This window comes from Astyanax mexicanus, chromosome 1, assembly GCF_023375975.1.
Source record: "Astyanax mexicanus isolate ESR-SI-001 chromosome 1, AstMex3_surface, whole genome shotgun sequence".
In the NCBI taxonomy this organism is placed as follows: domain Eukaryota; kingdom Metazoa; phylum Chordata; class Actinopteri; order Characiformes; family Acestrorhamphidae; genus Astyanax; species Astyanax mexicanus.
The window spans coordinates 36,816,561-36,835,604 of NC_064408.1; the positions used below are offsets into that span (position 1 = coordinate 36,816,561).

The 19,044-nt window shown below is 37.4% G+C and overlaps 1 protein-coding gene across 1 annotated transcript in view; it reads left to right on the forward strand.

The window, feature by feature from the left end:
- stard8 (StAR-related lipid transfer (START) domain containing 8) overlaps positions 1–15,033 on the forward strand; it is a 99,279-nt gene extending 84,246 nt beyond the window's left edge. Inside the window, exons 12-14 of the mRNA XM_022685101.2 lie at positions 5,340–5,557; positions 6,568–6,744; positions 8,879–15,033. Coding sequence (XP_022540822.2) covers positions 5,340–5,557; positions 6,568–6,744; positions 8,879–8,996 — 513 coding nt within the window. The 3' untranslated portion in view covers positions 8,997–15,033. The remainder of the gene's footprint in view (positions 1–5,339; positions 5,558–6,567; positions 6,745–8,878) is intronic.
- Positions 15,034–19,044: the final 4,011 nt, after the last annotated feature.

Below are 19,044 nucleotides of genomic sequence, written 5' to 3' on the forward strand. Positions count from 1 at the left end.
AGTTTTAAGAGTTCAGAAATCAATATTTGGTGGAATAATCCTGGCTTGTAATCACAGTTTTCATGCATCTTGGCATGTTTTCCCCCACCAGTCTTACACACTGCTTTTGGATAACTTTATGCCTGCACTTCTGGTGCAAAAATTCATGCAGTTCAGCTTGTTTTGACGACTTGTGATCATCCATCTTCATCTTGATTATATTCCAGAGGTTTTTAATTTGGTAAAATCAAAGAAACTCATCATTTTTAAGTGCTCTCTTTTTATAGTATATATAAGTATATATAAAACAGTGTGTGTGTATATACAATGCAATTACAGCATCTTAAATTAATCCAGATATTCATAGCAGGTGATTTCTGATCATCACATACAGAAAATAGAGTTAATTTATAAGTAGTGCTGTGTTTTCACTTACAAAACTAATGTTTTTTTTTCTCTTCTTATGTAAGACCTCATCACGGACCAGAAAATGTTTTTTTTTTTTTTTTCTGGCATTTTACACTAATTACAGATCCCTAAATATCTCTAAAGACATCTCTTACCTAAAGTAACTCGTGTTTAGTAATAATTCTGTTTTATGTTGAGTTATTACCCTACTTTAAAATCCTGCTGTATCTTTCTCCCGAATTGACCCAGCCCGAACGGCTCAGCCCTGCATCCACCTGCCAGTATCTGCAGCAGGTGGCGTTTCTGACCACTAACAGGTGACTGCGTGCTGTTGGCAAACCGCCAAAACCTGTTGGGGAAAAGGAGGGCGGGACCGGTGGGGTGCCAATTTTCCAGTGCTAGCTGGGTCATGGCACAGATTGGGTCTGATTTTGTGAAGCTTCAGCGAGTCACCATGAGGCACTGCGAAAACAGCCTGCAGCAGAAGTGCCTGCGCTCCTGAAGCTTAGCATGTAAATTAAAGCAAAAGTTCAGCCAGAAATCCAATTTACACAACCGAACTGTCGAACTGTAGTCGATTAGGCAGGACATCTTTGGTATCTGAAAACCAATGGAGTCCTACATTCCATTAAGTGAAATGTACTGGCTCTTTACTGAAGCTTTACTGGAATGGTTTTGGGGGAATTCTGTATGCAGGATTTTAACGTTTGGGATTTAAATAAAACCGTCTTGTATGCTTTAGTGTAATGCTGTAAAACACAGAGACAGACGTACTATTGCATCTCAAAAAAATTGAATATCATTGAAAAGTTCCTTTATTTATAGTAATTTGGTTAAAAATGTGAAACTCATATGTTATATAGATGTATTACACACAGCGAGATCTTTTTTTAAGCATTTATTTCTTTTATTGTAGATAATTATGGCTTACAGACAATAAAAAAAAAAACAAAAATCAGTGTACTAACCAATTTGTACTTTGTAAAAAAAAAAGTCAATAGTCAGTGTAGTGCTCTCCAGAAAATCCTACAGCACTTCATGCTTCCCTCTGCTGACAACTTTTATAGAGATGCGGATTTCATTTTCCAGCAGGACTTGGCTGGAAAAAGTACCAATTGGTCTTATATAATATTCTAATTTTGTGAGACACTGATTTTTGAGTTTTTATTGGCTGTAAGCCATAATCATCAACACTAAAATAAATAAACGCTTAAAAAATAGATCACTCTGTGTGTAATACATCTATTATAATATATAAGTTTAAGTATTAAGTATAAGTCAATATATAAGTACATTTTGAACTGAATTGCTAAAATAAAGAAACTTTTTTTAAGATACATTAGTACATATTCACCCTGTTATTGGATTTGCAGTAAATATCAAAGGCCCTTGCACTGAGCCCTGGGGTGCATCACCCATCGTTCTTCAGTTATAGACTGAATTGTAAGACTAAACTGTGAGACACTGGCTTGCTTTTAGAAAGGCTTCAAGGTAAATGACCTTACGGTTAATGGAAGCTGTAGTCGGTGTCTCATTCAGCAAGTCTTGAAATATCAAGGTCTGATTTAACAGAGAAAGGTCTGGGTCTTTAGTTTTGCACTGAAGCCATTAGACAAAAGTAGCAGGTAGTGAAGTGTGTGCTGCGTTAATACAAGACGTACAGACAGTGCTACATGACAAGCTTATCTGTAAAGCTTTTTACTTCTGATTTTCTTTTCTTTTTTTTTTGCTTTTCTCTTGTAGGCAATATGAATTATAGAAAATTGTCACATTTTATTCCTATTAAAAGTAAAAGCACAGGACATTCCATATAAATAAGCCTCTATTAACCTACCATAATACCATGTGGCCTCAGTTACTTGATCCTGCCGCTTTGCGCTATATAACATCAGAAAAATTTTAGAGTTTTTGACGCAACAGGCCACTCAACTCCTGGTACAAGCAGTCGTCATCTCACGCCTCGACTACTGCAATTACCTACTAACTGGCCTCCCGGCCTGCGTAGTAAAACCACTCCAAATGATCCAGAATGCAGCAGCACGTCTGGTCTTCAGCCAGCCAAAACGGGCACATGTCACCCCGCTGCTCATTGAGCTCCATTGGCTACCAGTTGATGCACGCATCCAATTCAAAGCTCTTACAATCGCCTACAAGGTGATGACAGAACAGCTCCTTCCTGCCTGCACTCGCTCCTGAAGGCTTACGCTACCTCCCGGCCGCTGCTCTCCTCCAATGAACGTCGCCTCGCTTTGCCAAACATTCACACAAAGCAATCCAGACTGTTCTCATACAGAGTTCCCCAATGGTGGAACAAACTACCCTCCACTACCAGATCAGGAGAATCTCTCGCTATCTTCAAGAAACTCCTGAAGACAGAGCTCTTCAAAGAGCACTTACTCTCTTAACACCTCTAACAAACTAACTACTTACTAACCTCATTTCTCACATATTTCCCTTTGCCCTCCTTTAGGCCCTATCTAAAGATGTTTTTACCTTCTATTACTTTTGTACTTCTTTATTGTAAGTCGCTTTGGACAAAAGTGTCTGCCAAATGTAATGTAATGTAAAAGTAATGTAATGTAATAACAGGTTAATAGGTTTATATACACTACTGAAAAGGTTTTAGAACACCCATATTTTTACATTGTTCAGTAGCAGTGCTGAATGTCCTTGACTATATTACTGCATTTCTCCTGTCAGACCTCTAATTCTTCTCTTTACTGCTGAAACTGAGACTTTGTTTTTCTCTCTTCCATCTGCTGCTGATGCAGCATTGCAGTGTAACATCACAGCGCACTCGGAGGAAAGCACAGCGACTCTGTTCTGATACATCAGCTCACAGACGCCTTGTGCTAATCGACATCACCCTTTGTAGTGATGTGGGGAGAGTACACCATCTACCCACCCAGAGAGAGAGCAAGGACAGTTGTGCTCTTTCAGGGCTCCGGTAGCCGATGGCAAGCTGCATAAACAGGATTCGAACTGGCGATCTCCTGATCTTAGTGGCAGCGCTTAGCCCACTAGAGCACTTGGAGCCCTGACTTATACTTTTAACAGTTACAGAGTTAGAGTTACAGAGTGCTGCCAATCAAATCCATTCCACATAAGTGAATAAACACACCAACAGCAGTTTTTGTTTTAACGGCATGCCACAGTCCTGATAATTATGTTCAAGTATTAAAAGAATTAAGTATAAAATAAATATCAGATGTTCTGTGTACATCTTCTTGCAGAACTCCTGATGCTGAGTGTGTTAAAAAAAAAAAAGAAAAAAAAAAAAAACAGACAGTCAGTGGTGTTAAGCACAGTCAGTGGTGTTATTGTGAGTGTGGTGAGTGACAGCATGCTGTCAGTGTGCTTTCTAAAGATTCGGTTCATGAATCCACAACATGCTGACTTAAATGCCAAAACCGAGTCTCAAATCCAATACGGTGGTAATGCAGTAAAAAATTTAATAAAATAAATAAATGAATAAATAACACACAAGCTGTCCCTCAGGGAAGGTTTAATTATTTTTTAATTATTCTTGGAAAGATCAAAACGTACCATTTAATCACAAAATGTGTTTGTAAAAGTCTTTATTGTACTAGCCTGCCTGTTTTAAAGGTTAATAATGGATTGCTAAATATAGTAATCAAAACAATATATTTATATTTAACCTCCTAGGTCCTGGCGTCCACATGTGTGGACATCACATTTAGGGTTCTCTAGAGCACAACACTAAATTTTGCTCTACAAAGGCCTGGTGTCCTCTTATGTGGCCATTATACAGTTGGCGGAAGAGTTTAACACATTACAGTTTCGATTTGGTTCTGGAATTCAAATCAACATTAAATACAGAAATGTTTGTTGTTTACTTTTTTATGGCTTTGTGTTGAAGCAGCACTTCAAATGAGCCTAATTGCTCAAAGGTGCACAATTATTAATGTTTTGTCTAATTTTGTTTTGCACTAATACAAAAAATGCTGCTGTCTTGAGGCGCAAAATAATGTTTTAAACATCATTGTGTTCTATCGACATAAAGCTAAAGCTAAATATAAAGCTAAAGCTTTAGCTAAAGCTAAAGTCCTCATATGTGGTCATAATTTTTTCAGAAAAAAGATACAACAGATAATTATTTGTTTTTACACTAATCAGGTGCCAAATTATTAGCCCAAATAGCAAAGAGAAACAATAGTTCTAGGTTTTAGAAGGTAAAGCAATTTCTAATTGACTTTAAAATACACAAGATTACAAATCACCCCATGTACATGTAAACCATGTGATCTATCAGATTTTCTTAAAGGGCCACTAAATCCCCTGTTTTTTTTGCTGATTCCACCCACCCAAAAATGTGATGGGTAGTTTAGTCAGGGCACTGGGTGATGTATGGGTTTAGAGAGCTGATTGGCTGAACTGCAGCAGCAGTATTTTGATTATATTTATATTAGTGGTGTCAATCATTAAAAATGAATTGTATTGATCACCGCCATATTGTTTTATGCTGGTATTACTCTGTGTATTTTTAGAGGGGAACAGTAATAGTCTAGTGTTTTTTAGGTCTGGGATTGTGTGTGTGAGAGTGAGAGTGTTTTGAGGCACTGTAGTCAGTGCCAAGATAAATTTTGGTTTGTTGCCATGCATCACACATTCAGAAGGCCTGGTGTCACAGTGTAAGTTTGAGTTTCATACGATGCCAGATAATTTTTTTTAATCCTCATTAAATGCTTTTGTAAGCCCAATGTTACTTTAATGAAGTCCTGCAACCAGTGATCTTAGCTTTCCTGAACACACCCTATGGGGTTCTATTCCAACAGGACAATGCTAATCCACACACTGCCTGCTGCTGTCTTGTGAACTTGTTTGGACTGTGTAGGAAAGTTATGTTGGTAAATAAACTTAAGCTTGATATTTTCTGTCTAAAAGGGAATCAATTCAAACATCGAAATAAATATGCACCCATTGTTTTGCAGGTTGGGGATGGACACCCGATTCGCCTGTGGCGCATTTCTGCCGAGATGGAGGCTCCGCCCCCGGTGGTCCTGCAGCGTGTGCTGCGGGAGCGCCACCTGTGGGATGAGGATTTACTTCACAGTCGTGTGATCGAGACCCTGGAGAACAACACTGAAGTTTTTCACTACATTACCGACAGCATGGCGCCTCATCCACGCAGAGACTTCGTAGTGCTGCGGTATAAATATATGTACTTTACTTCACTTTTAAACCCAAATAAACGTAAAGTCAGTGATCAGTGAGTGTTGCTCATAAGTTATAAGTTTTCCCCTGCAGATAAATCGCTTTTTTTATTTATTTTTTTATTTTTTTATTTTTTACTGTTATTCAGGCTCAAATTAGCCTCACAACTCATTGGTAGAATCCGGAGAGCCCTGATATTTAAAACGAGGCATCTAGAACCTTAAAACTGTACAAGAAGTTTATTAAAAGTCACTGTTTACCTCCCATAGCGTAGGTAAATCTTATCGCTATCTTAAATTTGTCACAATAAAGACATTTCACACCGGAGTTCTCCTTTAAGTGTGCATTTGTTCAGTTCCTAAGCAGTTCATCAGATTTTTTTAAAGGATATACAGAATGGATTTCCTAAAGATGTTTGGAAAGTAAGAATACTGGTGTTCCTTCAGAAATGATTTTGTATTTATTGTAAAACAATGATTAATAATGGATTTATGTAGCCCTGATAAACATAGTATTTCAATGCATATTTACATATAAATTAATAACAGCAGCATCTGTTCCCGAGTTTCTGAAGTGTGTGTTTGATCCACGTACAAATCAAAAACTCATCCAGTTCTATATCAAAGCTTTCCTTTGATTCTCATATAAAGAAGCGGATGCAGGTGTATTGGGTTTATTGGAGAAAACGTCTGATCTCTGAGATGATGAAAAACACTCAGCGTGGACAGCACAATGTCTGTAGTTTGTCTTTTTTGTGAGTGAACACACACACACACACACACACACACCCCAAAAAGAAATCTCGTATACTGTATATGATGCTTGTCTGTGGTGTTGGAGAGAAATAAATGTAGCATTACAGTTTTTGTCTTTTTTTTTTTTTAAATGAAACACAATTTACCGAAAATTCTTTACAGTTAATTGACGTATATCAAATGTTGTGCGTGTGTGTGTGTGTGTGTGTGTGTGTGTGTGTGTGTGTGTGTGTGTGTGTGTGTGTTTCAGGCGCTGGAGCAGTGATCTGCAGCGAGGTGCGTGTATTCTCGTGTCCTCTTCGGTTGAACATGACAACGTGCAGCTGGAGGCGGGTCTAAGGGCAGTGCTTCTCACATCGCGCATTCTGATTGAACCTTGTGGAATGGGGCGGAGCCGGCTAATACACTACTGCCGAGCAGACCTACGGTAAAACAGACTAATGAAAGACAGATCTACAGATGTCTCTCTGTCTTTCTGTCTGTGTGTCCAGCTGTTTCAATCTTCCTGTCTCTCAGTCTGTTTTTTAAATATATATGTCTCTGTCTATCTTTCAGTCTCTCTGTCTGTTTTTTAAATATATATGTCTATCTTTTAGTCTCTCTGTTTTTTAAGTATATATGTCTATCTTCCAGTCTCTCTGTCTGTTGATCTGCCTGTGCTTTTTAAGTTTATATGTCTCTCTGTCTATCTTCCAGTCTCTCTCTGTTTTTTAAGTCTATATGTCTGTCTGTCTATCTTCCAGTCTCTCTGTCTGTTGATCTGCCTGTGCTTTTTAAGTTTATATGTCTCTCTGTCTATCTTCCAGTCTCTCTCTGTTTTTTTAAGTCTATATGTCTGTCTGTCCATCTTCCAGTTTCTCTGTCCGTCTTTTTAAATCCACATGTCTCTCTGTCTATCTTTCAGTCTCTCTCTGTTGATTTGTATGCTTTTAAGTCTGTGTCTCTCTGTCTATCTTTCAGTCTCTCTGTCTGCTTTTTAAGTCTATATGTCTCTCTGTCTATCTTCCAGTCTTTCTGTCTGTTGATCTGTCTGTGTTTTTTTTTATCTATATATCCCTCATTACCTTACCTTACATTATATTACATTACTTTACTTTACATAGCGTTTAGCAGACACTTTTTTTATCCAAACCGACTTACAGTAATGATGTACATTCTCAATAGAGGACATAGAAGTTCAAGGAAAATCTGTCCATCTTTCAGTCTGTCTATCTGTCTGTATATCTACAACTGCATGCAAAGGTTTCTGCCCCTCTAGAACTGAACACAAAGATTTCTTTAATATTTTAAGATAAGATTTATTTAAACCTTTTTCAAGCTTCAGAATAACATGAAAGGAAAATGTCCAAAAGCTACACTGTGTTCTCTCTTCCTGTTCGGTGCTTAATAACACCCTTTGGAAAGCATCACAGCTTATAACCACTTTTTGTAGCAAAAGGGGATTTTTGCCACCATTTCTTAGACAGTCTTGCTGCACTGCACTAAACACCACCTACTTATAAAATCTGAGCAAAAGAAAAGCTGCTTTTTAATGCACTCAGAACAGTGGGATCTAATGACAGAGTAAAACTGTTATCTAGGGGTTTATCTAAAGCAGTGGTCGGCAATTACGTTTGTAGCAGATATTTTCCAAGCCATTAAAAAATATATATGTTTTAGAAAATAAAGTGTAGTGGGATGAAATGTTACAGACTAGTAGCTCTCCAGCCCAGAGGGTTGTTGAACCCAGTTGCAGAACTCAAAGCAGGTTGATCACAATGCCGGTAGAAGAAGAAAAAAAAAAATCTCAGACCTCAAATCAAAAAGCAAGTTCATTTTCATAAAGTTTTAAGAGATCAAAAATCAATATTGAGTGGAACAACCCTGTTTTTAAGCACAGTTTTCATGCATCTTGGCATGTTCTTCTCCACCAGTCTTACACACTGCTTTTAGATCATCCATCTTACTCTTGATTATATTCCAGAGGTTTTCAATTTGGTAAAATCAAAGAAACTCATTATTTTTAAGTGGTCTCTTATTTTTTTCCAAAGCTATGTATATACAGTATATTATATTATTGGTTTAAATTCAGTCTTAAAAAGTCGTGGGAATGGCAGTGTGTAAATTGATCATACAGTTTTACAGGGGACTGCTTGAAAATTCTCACACGTGTATAAGTTTTGAGTTGTTTTCTTGTGAGTAAGTTCGAGCACTGGCCAACAAGCTAATGAGTGTCGGAGAGATGAAACAATCCATTTCCTTGTACCAGGAATACACCACAGTAGGCATTACTAACCACAGTGGTCAGCAGTGCATTGTGTGGCAATGATTGTGGCTGGCAGCATCTGTCTAAGATTGTCCGTGCAAACAGACAAAAGGCTCTGGAAGAAATTACATCTGTATGTACACTTGTGCAGGAACCTCACAGGAGACCTCACATGCATATCTTGCAAGTTTATGGCAGGGTTCTATATCTTTCATTGACCATGGCAAAAGTCATGGGACATTATCGTGTCGCAATTAAAAACTTATGCTGTTATTTACTAAGCTTTTCCTCTGTTTGTTGTGTTTGTGTCCTACAGGGGGCGCTCTCCTGATTGGTATAATAAAGTGTTTGGTCATCTGTGTGCTGCGGAGGTCGCTCGGATACGTGGATCATTTCCTGTACTGTCAGCCCGAGGACCAGAGACAAAGATCTGAGACGAGGAAAATGAGAGAAACTGCAGTCAGTCTACAACTGGAGTAAATGTTATACAGCAGTATTACCCATCTGAAATCAATGTGCACCACTTTTAAAGCCATAGTTGACAAATTGTACTTAATGATCCGTTTCATTTTGCCTAAGAGGCAAAATGCTTTATTATTATTTTTAATATTTTTTATTATTTTTTTTTTTATTTGCTGAACTCTTCTTTTAATGAAGCGTTAATGTGGACTCTGTGGTGACCTCGTTCATTATTCTTACTGTCACTGATTTACAAAATCAACACAATCCGCAAACTCAGTGACAGTTTATCATTACCTCACTGCCTGGCTGCACACACATCTTTTATATCTTTTATGATCTGCACTATTGTGCATTTAATGCTCATCAAGTCTAGGGTTTCACAATTGAGGAAATTCTGTTGCACTTGCAGTTGTTGACGCAGTTTATTCAGTTGGGACAAAGATTCCTGTTACAGCCAGCCACTCAGCATGCTCCTTTAATTAATGTATGCGTGAATACGTCCAATAAATGCTTAAAACCTCAAAAACATAATCCGATCAAGCATAACATTATGACCATCTCTTTGTTTCTGAAACCCATTATCTTTTTTTTTTTCAGCAGTGTCGCAGCAGAGGTATTTAAAAACTTTAGGGTGTAGGACGGTTTTTATTAGGCTGGAGGGGGAGGGGGAGTGTTAGGGCTACATGACCCTTCAAAACAGGCACACTCCAAACAGAGGGTTATGAGAATCACTGGCAGGTTGTGCACAAGCAGCCAAATAAACCCACACATTTTAGTATTTTCCTTGTTAAAAATTACAAGAACCAATATATTACCATTGTTTAATGTGTAGTTTCAATGCTTTATAGCCATTTTCTTCATAACAAGCATAAAAAAAATCACTAGAAGTTTGTCTTAGTTGGTCTCAGCTTTCCCGTTCCACCTTAAATGGTGCAAGAGGTAGTAGAGGCTGCAGCATTTAAGAAAATTTTACAAATTAAAAGCTAATTTCAGCTCCCTATCACAGAGGAATTGAGGAATTGTCAGTTGTAATAATTAATTGCTGCACCCCACCTGCCCCCTTTCTGAAGACATACAATGCCTTAAAGTTAACTACCAGCTGCAGCTAGGTTGCTGAACTTTAGCGCTCCACTGCTATTGCTACCAATAGCTCTGGAAATAAAAAAGAGAGCGCACTTAAAAATGATGAGTTTCTTTGATTTTACCAAATTGAAAACCTGTGGAATATAATCAAGAGGAAGATGGATGATCACAAGCCATCAAACCAAACTGAACTGCTTGAATTTTTGAACCAGGAGTGGCATAACGTTATTCAAAAGCAGTGTGTAAGACTGGTGGAGGAGAACATGCCAAGATGCATGAAAATTGTGATTTAAAAAAACAGAGTTATTACACCAAATAATGATTTCTGAACTCTTAAAACTAAAAACTAAAAACTGAAAGCTCTCCATCTTTTTTGTTATTTAAGCCATTTCTCATTTTCTGCAAATAAATGCTCTAAATGACAATATTTTTATTTGGAATTTTGGAGAAAGGTTGTCTGTAGTTTATAGAATAAAACAACAAAGTTCATTTCATTCAAGCATATATCTATAAATAGCAAAATGAGAGAAACTGATTCAGAAACTGAAGTGGTCTCTTATTATTTATTTTTTTCCAGAGCTGTATAACTATATCAGGTTCTTTAAGGGTTGTCCCAATTCTTTAGGGGATGATTTTACCCCTTTTCTATGTGACTGTTCCTAAGAGAAGGGCTACAGTCAAAAAACCTCAAAGGGTAGAGGAAATGGGATTGGATTGGATTGGACTGGATTATTACATCACTATTATGTCAGTGTTACTGCAGTGCTGAGCATGATCCACCACCTCCCAAACAATAGCTGCTCTGTGGTGGTGCTGTAGAACAGAGTAAAAAGGAGTATAATAAAATAAAAGAATTATGCCGAGAAACAGATACAGGACTACAGTCTGTAATTTTAGAACTACAAAGTGCTCTAATATGATCAGTGGAGCTGAAAAAGTGGATAATGGGTGTAGAAACAAGAAGGAGGTTGTGATGCTTGATTAATTATGCTTTATCGTTGTAAATAAGAATTCAAATGGCACACACTCTCTTGCATAAGGACACTGGCTGTGTGTGTGTGTGTTTTGTCTGGAGTCCAGCGGTGATGGTGAATCATCCAGAATAACATCGGCATTAAAAGAGCTGGTAAAAGCCTCAGACGGCTGTCTGTGTGTTTGAGGACGGATGGATGCAGTGATCCAGGCTTTATCTGCAGAGAGGAAATGTGCTGAGATTGCAGCAGGTTCATTCATACACACACACACACACAACACACTTACCTGCTTCAGCATTGTACCTGCAGCAGATGCTCTCTGAGGAGGTGTGTGTGTGTGTGTGTATTTGTTTAAACAGAGTGTTTAGATTACAGGATAGCTCAAACACATGCTGATTTTGCTGACAGGGAATATATATGGTATTATCCACCAATTAACTTCCATTCATTATCAGCAACTTTGGCAGGCTTAAGTCAAGAAAGTTCCAGATAATTTTGGTAAATCCCATAGGATCCCTCTCCATTAGGGCTGCACAATATTGCAAAAAACACATTGACATTGCAAATGTTCTTTTTTTCGACGATATATATAGCAAAATATTAAACGGGCCCATGACTTCACCAGCCCCTTTCCCACCTGCACGCTGTTTTAGAATCAGCGCCAAGCACTCAAAACCCGAGGAAAACAGCAAAGCAACAGTAATCGGCCCTTTAATCAGGCATTTAAATGGCTTTTTAAAACATTTTCTGGAATAAAAAGCGTGAATTCAGCTGTAACTGGAAATATCTGAGCAAAACTGTGCTGATCTGAGGTGCTCAGCTTTCAACACCTGCATTCACAAGCACATGCACCCAACCATGTGGATGGAGGCCATGTGGTTACCTCGTATTTACTCCTGCAATCACGCTCCCCCACCCCTTGATGCTTCTCAGGCAGCAGCAGCCTGTCACTCACACAGACACAGAGACAGCGCTGTGCATCTACTTCTTGTGTCAAGAATCAAAACATTGCAACATGACGTTTAATTTATTCACCTTAATGTGACTATTGCGCATGCACACATCGCGATGCCGATGCTTAAACGATATATCGTGCAGCCCTACTCTCTATGCACTCTCCTCTGTGTAGGTCTGCGTATGTGTGTGTGTTGCCATTTGATCTTTAAACTCAGGCGCTAGGTGCTATGTTAATAGTTCATCTATCTAAACTCAAATCTATCGAGGCCCTGCCGATGAATGTGTTCTTCCAGAGCTGCTGTTCCAAGCTTTACAGAGCCATGGTAAAAAAAAAAATCCAGTTCAGTCCTAATAAGAGACTATAACACACTCTAAATGTAGGTATTGTGATTTACAGTGGTATTAAAAAGTTTTGGCACCCCTGGTAAATTTCATGATTTTCGTTTATAAGTCATTGGTTGTTCAGATCAGCAATTTCAGTTAAATATATCATATAGCAGATGAACACAGTGATATTTGAGAAGTGAAATTAAGTTTATAGAATTTACAGAAAGTGTGCAATCATTCTTTAAACTAAATTAGGCAGGTGCATAAATTTGTGCACTCCAACAGAAAAATGACATCAATATTAAGTAGATCCTCATTTTGCAGAAATAACAGCCTCTAAACTCTTCTATAGCTTCTAATGAGAGTCTGGCTTCTGGTTGAAGGTATTTTGGATCATTCTTCTTTATAAAACAAAAATCCATGCAATAATCCTCAACTTTAACAAGATTCCCAGTCCCTGCATTAAACACACAGCCCCACAGCATGATGGACCACCACCAGATTTTACTGTGGGGAGCATTAAAGTGTTTGTCTTGGAATGCTGTGATGTGATACAGACCGCCTTCCAAATAACTCAATTTTAGTTTCATCAGTCCTCAGAAGCTTATTCCAAAATGAAGCTGACTCATCTAAATGTGCTTTAGCTTTAGCATACCTTAAGCGGCTCTGTTTGTGGCGTGTGCTCAGAAAAGACTTCTTCTGCATTAATTACTCTCATACAGCCTCTCCTTGTGTAAAGTGCACTGAATAGATGAACGATGCACAGTGACCCCATTTCATTTTGTTTAAAGAATTATTGCTCACTTTTTTGTAAATCCTATAAACTTCATTTCACTTCTCAAATATCAATCTGTTCATCTGCTATATGATATATTTAACTGAAATTGCTGATTTGAACAACCAATGATTTATAGATTTTAGTCTCTCATTAGAACTGAATGGGTATATTTTATCAGTGTTCTGTAAAGCTTGTAGTAACAGCATCAAAGGAAGATCTAGTGTTTCAGTTTTTTAGTGTTTTATACAAATGAAAACATGCTCAATTGTGAACTATGCAAACTCTTTTTAAAGCTTGTTAAACGTTGTTTAATCACAGTAATTATTGTTTTATGAATCCTCATCTGTTTTTTTTTGTTTTGTATTTATCTGTTTTGTGATGTGTACAGTTTTAAACGTTTTTTGTAAAGAGAAGCACAATATCAACATCAATATCAGTACAGCTCATTCTTCTCATTAAGGCTGTGTTCAGACTGCAGACAAATTGAATTTGAATTTGTTTCTTAAATCAGATCTGTTAAAATCACTGGGATCAGATCTGATTCGCGTATCTGCATGGGTTGCTGTGGTAACGAGGTTTGGCGCTCTTCTTGGACCCCGGCACTACCAAAAATCAATCTGGATACAATGTAGTTTAGCCCAAAAATCGGATTTGTTCACCTGTACCTGCAGGTCTGAATTTACAGCCTTATTGACAGACTGATTACCGTTCTCTTACTTTTATTTTTCTTGCTTATCTTCTTTTTAATTATTTCTCTTGTATCATATATATATATATATAATTTTTTTTTCAATTCTCTTTTCACTTCTTTTTTTTTCTTTCCCCCGTCTTCTTTCTCCTCTTTCTCTTTTTTTTTTTTTCAATTTTTCTGTTCTCCTTTTTCCATTTTCTCTCCTTTCATCTCTCTCTCGCTTTGCCTCTCTCTTTGTTTCTTTTCTTTCTGATTTCTTTTTCATGGCTTCTTTTGTTTTTCACTCTCCTTTTTCTTGTCTCATGTCTTTTTTTTCTATTCTTTGTCCTGTTTCTCTGTAGTCTGTTCTTCTTTATTCTTCTTGATTCATTTGTACTCTTTGTTTAATGTCTCACTCAGCTCTACTCAAGTGACATCATTGACTCTCTGTGTTCTCTTCAGAAATTAAAGTGTGTGTGTGTGTGTGTGTGTGTGTGTGTGTGTGTGTGTGTGAGCAGTATTGTATCTGGGCATTATGTCTGATCAGTGTTTTGTATTATATATTATGTGTAAAATACGGAAAAGCTTTAACTGAAGTTGTTTTAAGTGTGATACAATCTTTCACTTGTGTGCCTTCATCATTAAATATGTGTGTATGTATGTATGTATGTATGCTTATATATATATATTTGTGTCGTGTGTGTATGTATGCGCACACATGTAGCTTTTTTATTATCTTGTTCTCTTTACAAGCCTTGAACTGATAAACTGAATCTATATGCAGTTTGTGTTTCTGTGCTGATCTGAGATCAGATCTTATGTCCAAACCAAACTCACTAAAACTCTAAACTGATCTCAGCTCAGAAACACCGCTCCTCCCCCCTCTGTCCTCCAGCCCTCATGTCTTACTTTAATTTATTTCTTTCATTACATCTTCCAGATATCATTATCCAAATGCAATAAAGTAATAAATACTTAATGCTATAAATCTATACAATGTTGCTTGTGAACTAGCAAGGAATTTTGAGTTGGTAAAACTGCCTAATGTGTGTGTTTAATCCCTGCTGAACAGTTTAACTGTTGTGAAGTTTTGTTTGTGTTGCAGAATTAAACGTATGTCTGTTTTTGTATCCTATTCAGTTTTTATGTTTTGTAATGTATGATCTCAGTGATGAGAGCACTGAGGAAATGAATAAATCCTTTTTTTTCAGCAAATGTAACACTGTTGTTTTTTCTTGTGTTTTTTTTATATGTTTACAGAATGTTTGTTGTTTACTGCCTCCTCCACCGAGAAACCTTTTTTTTTTTTTTTTTTTAAACCAAATTCAGTGTTGCTCTGCGTCCAGGTTTCCAAACAAATTGGCTATGGTTAAATAATATTAAGCTTCCAAACTTGTGCCTCCACACACTGGTCTCTAAATTAGAAAGGCCTACTATCTTGTGCCTCCATTCAGTGTACACGTATGATCCATATATATATATATATATATATATACATACATACTAGTGCATCTCAAAAAATAGAATATGATTGAATATGAATTTATTTCAGTTACTTTATTTTAGTAATTCAGTTGATGATTATGGCTTACAGCTAATGAAAACTCAAAAATCAGTGTCTCATAGAGTTAGAATAGACCAATTGGTACTTTTGGCAGTGTGGGCAGTGTGCCAAGTCCTGCTGGAAAATGAAATCCGCATCTCCATAAAAGTTGTCAGCAGAGGGAAGCATGAAGTGCTGTAAGATTTTGTGGGAAAACAAAACTGCACTGACTTTAGACTTAATAGAACACAGTGAATCAACACCAGCAGATCACATGTCTCCCAAACCATCCCTGATTGTAGAAACTTCACACTAAACCTCGAGCAGCTTGAACCGTGTGTCTCTCCACTCTTCCTCCAGACTCTGCTCCCTTGATTTCTGGATAAAATGTCAAATTTACTGATGATGAGTGATGGTTTTGAGAGACATGTCATCTGCTGGTGTTGATCTGTGTTTTATCAAGTCTAAAGTCAGTGCAGAGCACTTCATGCTTCCCTCTGCTGGGGTGCAGATTTCATTTTCCAGCAGGACTTGGCACACTGCCATTCTGAGACACTGATTTTTGGGTTTTCACTGGCTGTAAACCATGATCATCAACAATAAAAGAAATAAACGCATAAAATAGACCACTCTGTGTGTAATACATCTATATAATATATGAATCTCATTTTGAACTGAATTACTAAAAATTATATTAAAATCAGATTTTTGGAGATGCACTAGTATGTTTTGAAACACCACCATCCTCTCTGGGCCAAAGCTCATTTAAAACAGACTGATCCTTGCTCCAGAGAAAGTGGGAGCATTTTTGAATGGTGTTGATCATGATATGTCGTGTTTGTTGTATCATACAGCTTTACAACTTTCATTGGTTTAATTCCACAATCTCTCAGTGTGTTCTTAGAGTGCTTTCTGAAAGTGTAAATAAAGTGTCTTCCAGTACAGAATCCATCAAACCTGTTTAAATGCTTAAATGCGGTACCACCTGAGGGCCCAGTGATCACCAGTGTCACCAGTAATATTGGTTGGTTGCCTTGTCCCTTGTGTACACGTGTTTCTCCAGCCTATCTGAATCTTTTAATGGTCAAATTTTCTATAGATGCTGGGATATCCAAATTGTGGAAAGTTTTTTTTTTTTTAATTGTGTCCCAACTTTTTAGGGAGTTTTGGGTTGTAAAAACAGCTACCCCCTTTGTGCTTTCACTTACTGGCACTTTATTAGAAACCCCTAACTTTCTTTACGTTAAACCCATAATGCAGTTGTAGCGGCTCAGTGGTTTAATACCTGGTGCTAATTGAGATGTTGAAATATTTTTTTATTGGGCGCCAGTTATTAAATTAATTTAATTAGATTAATTAATTAATTAATTAATTAATCAAATTAATTAATAACACAAGACATCTCAGGGTGTGGTTTCTACAGGTGACAGAAATTTTCATAACCAAGTTATCCAGAAAAACACACTGAAATGACAGGTTTTGTAAAATAAAAGTATTTATTAAATCACACAGATATGAGTAAATAATTCATTAAAAAGTCAAAAATGTAGCCATTAGATATCAAATCATAGTGTAGAATAATAAATGAGAAATAAAAGAACAAACATGTTATAATACTGGTATGAAAGGAATAAAGATTAATAGAACTATTAAGTGAATATTTCTAAATAAGGGTCTAAATGTAATGAGGTCAAACTAATCAAATGAGAACACTAAAATAAGTAGATAAGTAAGATATTTTACGGCCTACAAAGATCATCCCTTTCGCCAAATAACTAAAAATTAATCTATACTAAGAAGAGAGTTAAGAACAATAACCAAACTAGACTTGACCAACCAAAACACCAATTACTGAGAGAAATACCCAAACTGCCTTACTCTGAGACGTCTACAAAGGGGGGTCCCCATCGGTTCGGTCCGCTGTTTAAACCTCTTGTTCGGCTGACATCCTGCACCCCTAGAAGGTCCGGTGTGGACCCATCCGCAGGGTAAAGATGGTGCTCTGTGGGCCAGCGGCGCACCTGGACGACACCCGCTTCTAGTCTCTGCACAGGGAAGGCCTTCCCTGGAGCTGGCTCGGCTGGCGTACCCTCTCGGTGATCCGTCGGTTGGTCTAGTTGGTTTACTGAACTATATTAACTATCTTGGCAAGCAGGAGAACTCCGTAGATCAGAAAATAGCCTAGTTATTTAACCTAGGATAGCTAATATTAATATACTTGAAGATTAAATGCACTAGTCTAAGAAAACTAACTTAAGATGACTACACTAACAGTCTATCCTTTTTCCATCTCAACTACATCTTCTTCTCCTCTCCTCAACTCCAAACTGCTTCTCCTCCAACTCCTCCGAACTGAACTGGAAACTCTAAACTGGCAACTGAACTGTGTCTGCCCAGTTTAACTATTAGTCTCTGTGGCCTGTTTGGCCCCTGAGCTATGATTGGCCCTGTGGCCCAAATGTCTGTGTTTTGATTGGTCTAGGAGCAATTTCAAACTTTGGTGGGGATTCACAAAGGGCCATAAACCCCCCCTCCTCACATGGTCAACATGCTTCAGCTAGAGGTCTATTTTTCTAATAGACCAAACCAAAAGAAAACTCAACTAAACAGTGGATCAAAATACATTCTTCAGCATACCAGTTTGTGAGGATAAATTCAGGAAACAATCTTACAATTGAATCACAATAAATGTAATATATATATATTTTGCCCACAAACAGTTTTGTAATACTCAAGATAATCTTAGGAATACAATGATGGATGGTACTCTGTCAGAAAGAGATCAAGAGTCATGTTATTATTTAAACCCAATTAAATCACTTAAAAGATAATACATGGTTAAACCACTGATAACCAAATAAAGCTAAATTATCAAATGCTAGTTAAACCTTGTTGATTCAGACTTGAATGTGTAGGAGAATTTAATCAGGACACATCCAAACACATATACCATATACCAGACACATATACCATTATCTAGTAAACATTCTATAAAACACCTTTTTTATATAGTCAATATATATGTATTTTAAGCAAAATCTTCTCAGTGAGAAATTCCTCTTCTCTGCTGAGTGTAGATAAGCGGCTGGCATCGGAATTTACGACGGTGGGGGAGGTTGGTGAACAGAGAGCAGAGAGTCTCACTTACAAACGGTCAATGGAATTTCCAAGCTTAGAACATTTCTCTTAATTTCATTAATCTTATTTCTAAGTGATTGCAGAAATAACTAGGCACAAACCCCTAAATTGGTATAATATTTGGTGAATTAACAATTTCCAAGGCATTAATTAAGTTTTGACACTCTCTTAAATCCGCAGTCCCGTCCTAGTGATGGTGTTGCAAATGTGTTGCAAATGTTCCAAATGTTTACATTAACTCCGAGGTTTATGACTTGGAGGAATGTAAACAGAATTTTACCCTAAACTCGCATTTAGGGCTCTTGAGCGAGGCTGAGTGAAGAAATAGTCAGTAAATGTCATTTTGAAATTTAAGGTTGTTTGAAAAAAAGATTACTCCAAGGTTTTTTTAGAGTGTTCTGGGTTCGAAGTTTCCTTATAGGCCGTAAAGTGGGGGTAGTGTGTGTTTGTGTCCAAGCAATGAAGAAATCCTCTGGTTAATCCACTACATTCCCCCCCCCATCGATCGATGGGCCACTGGACGTTGGGTCATCGGTCGATGTCAACGTGG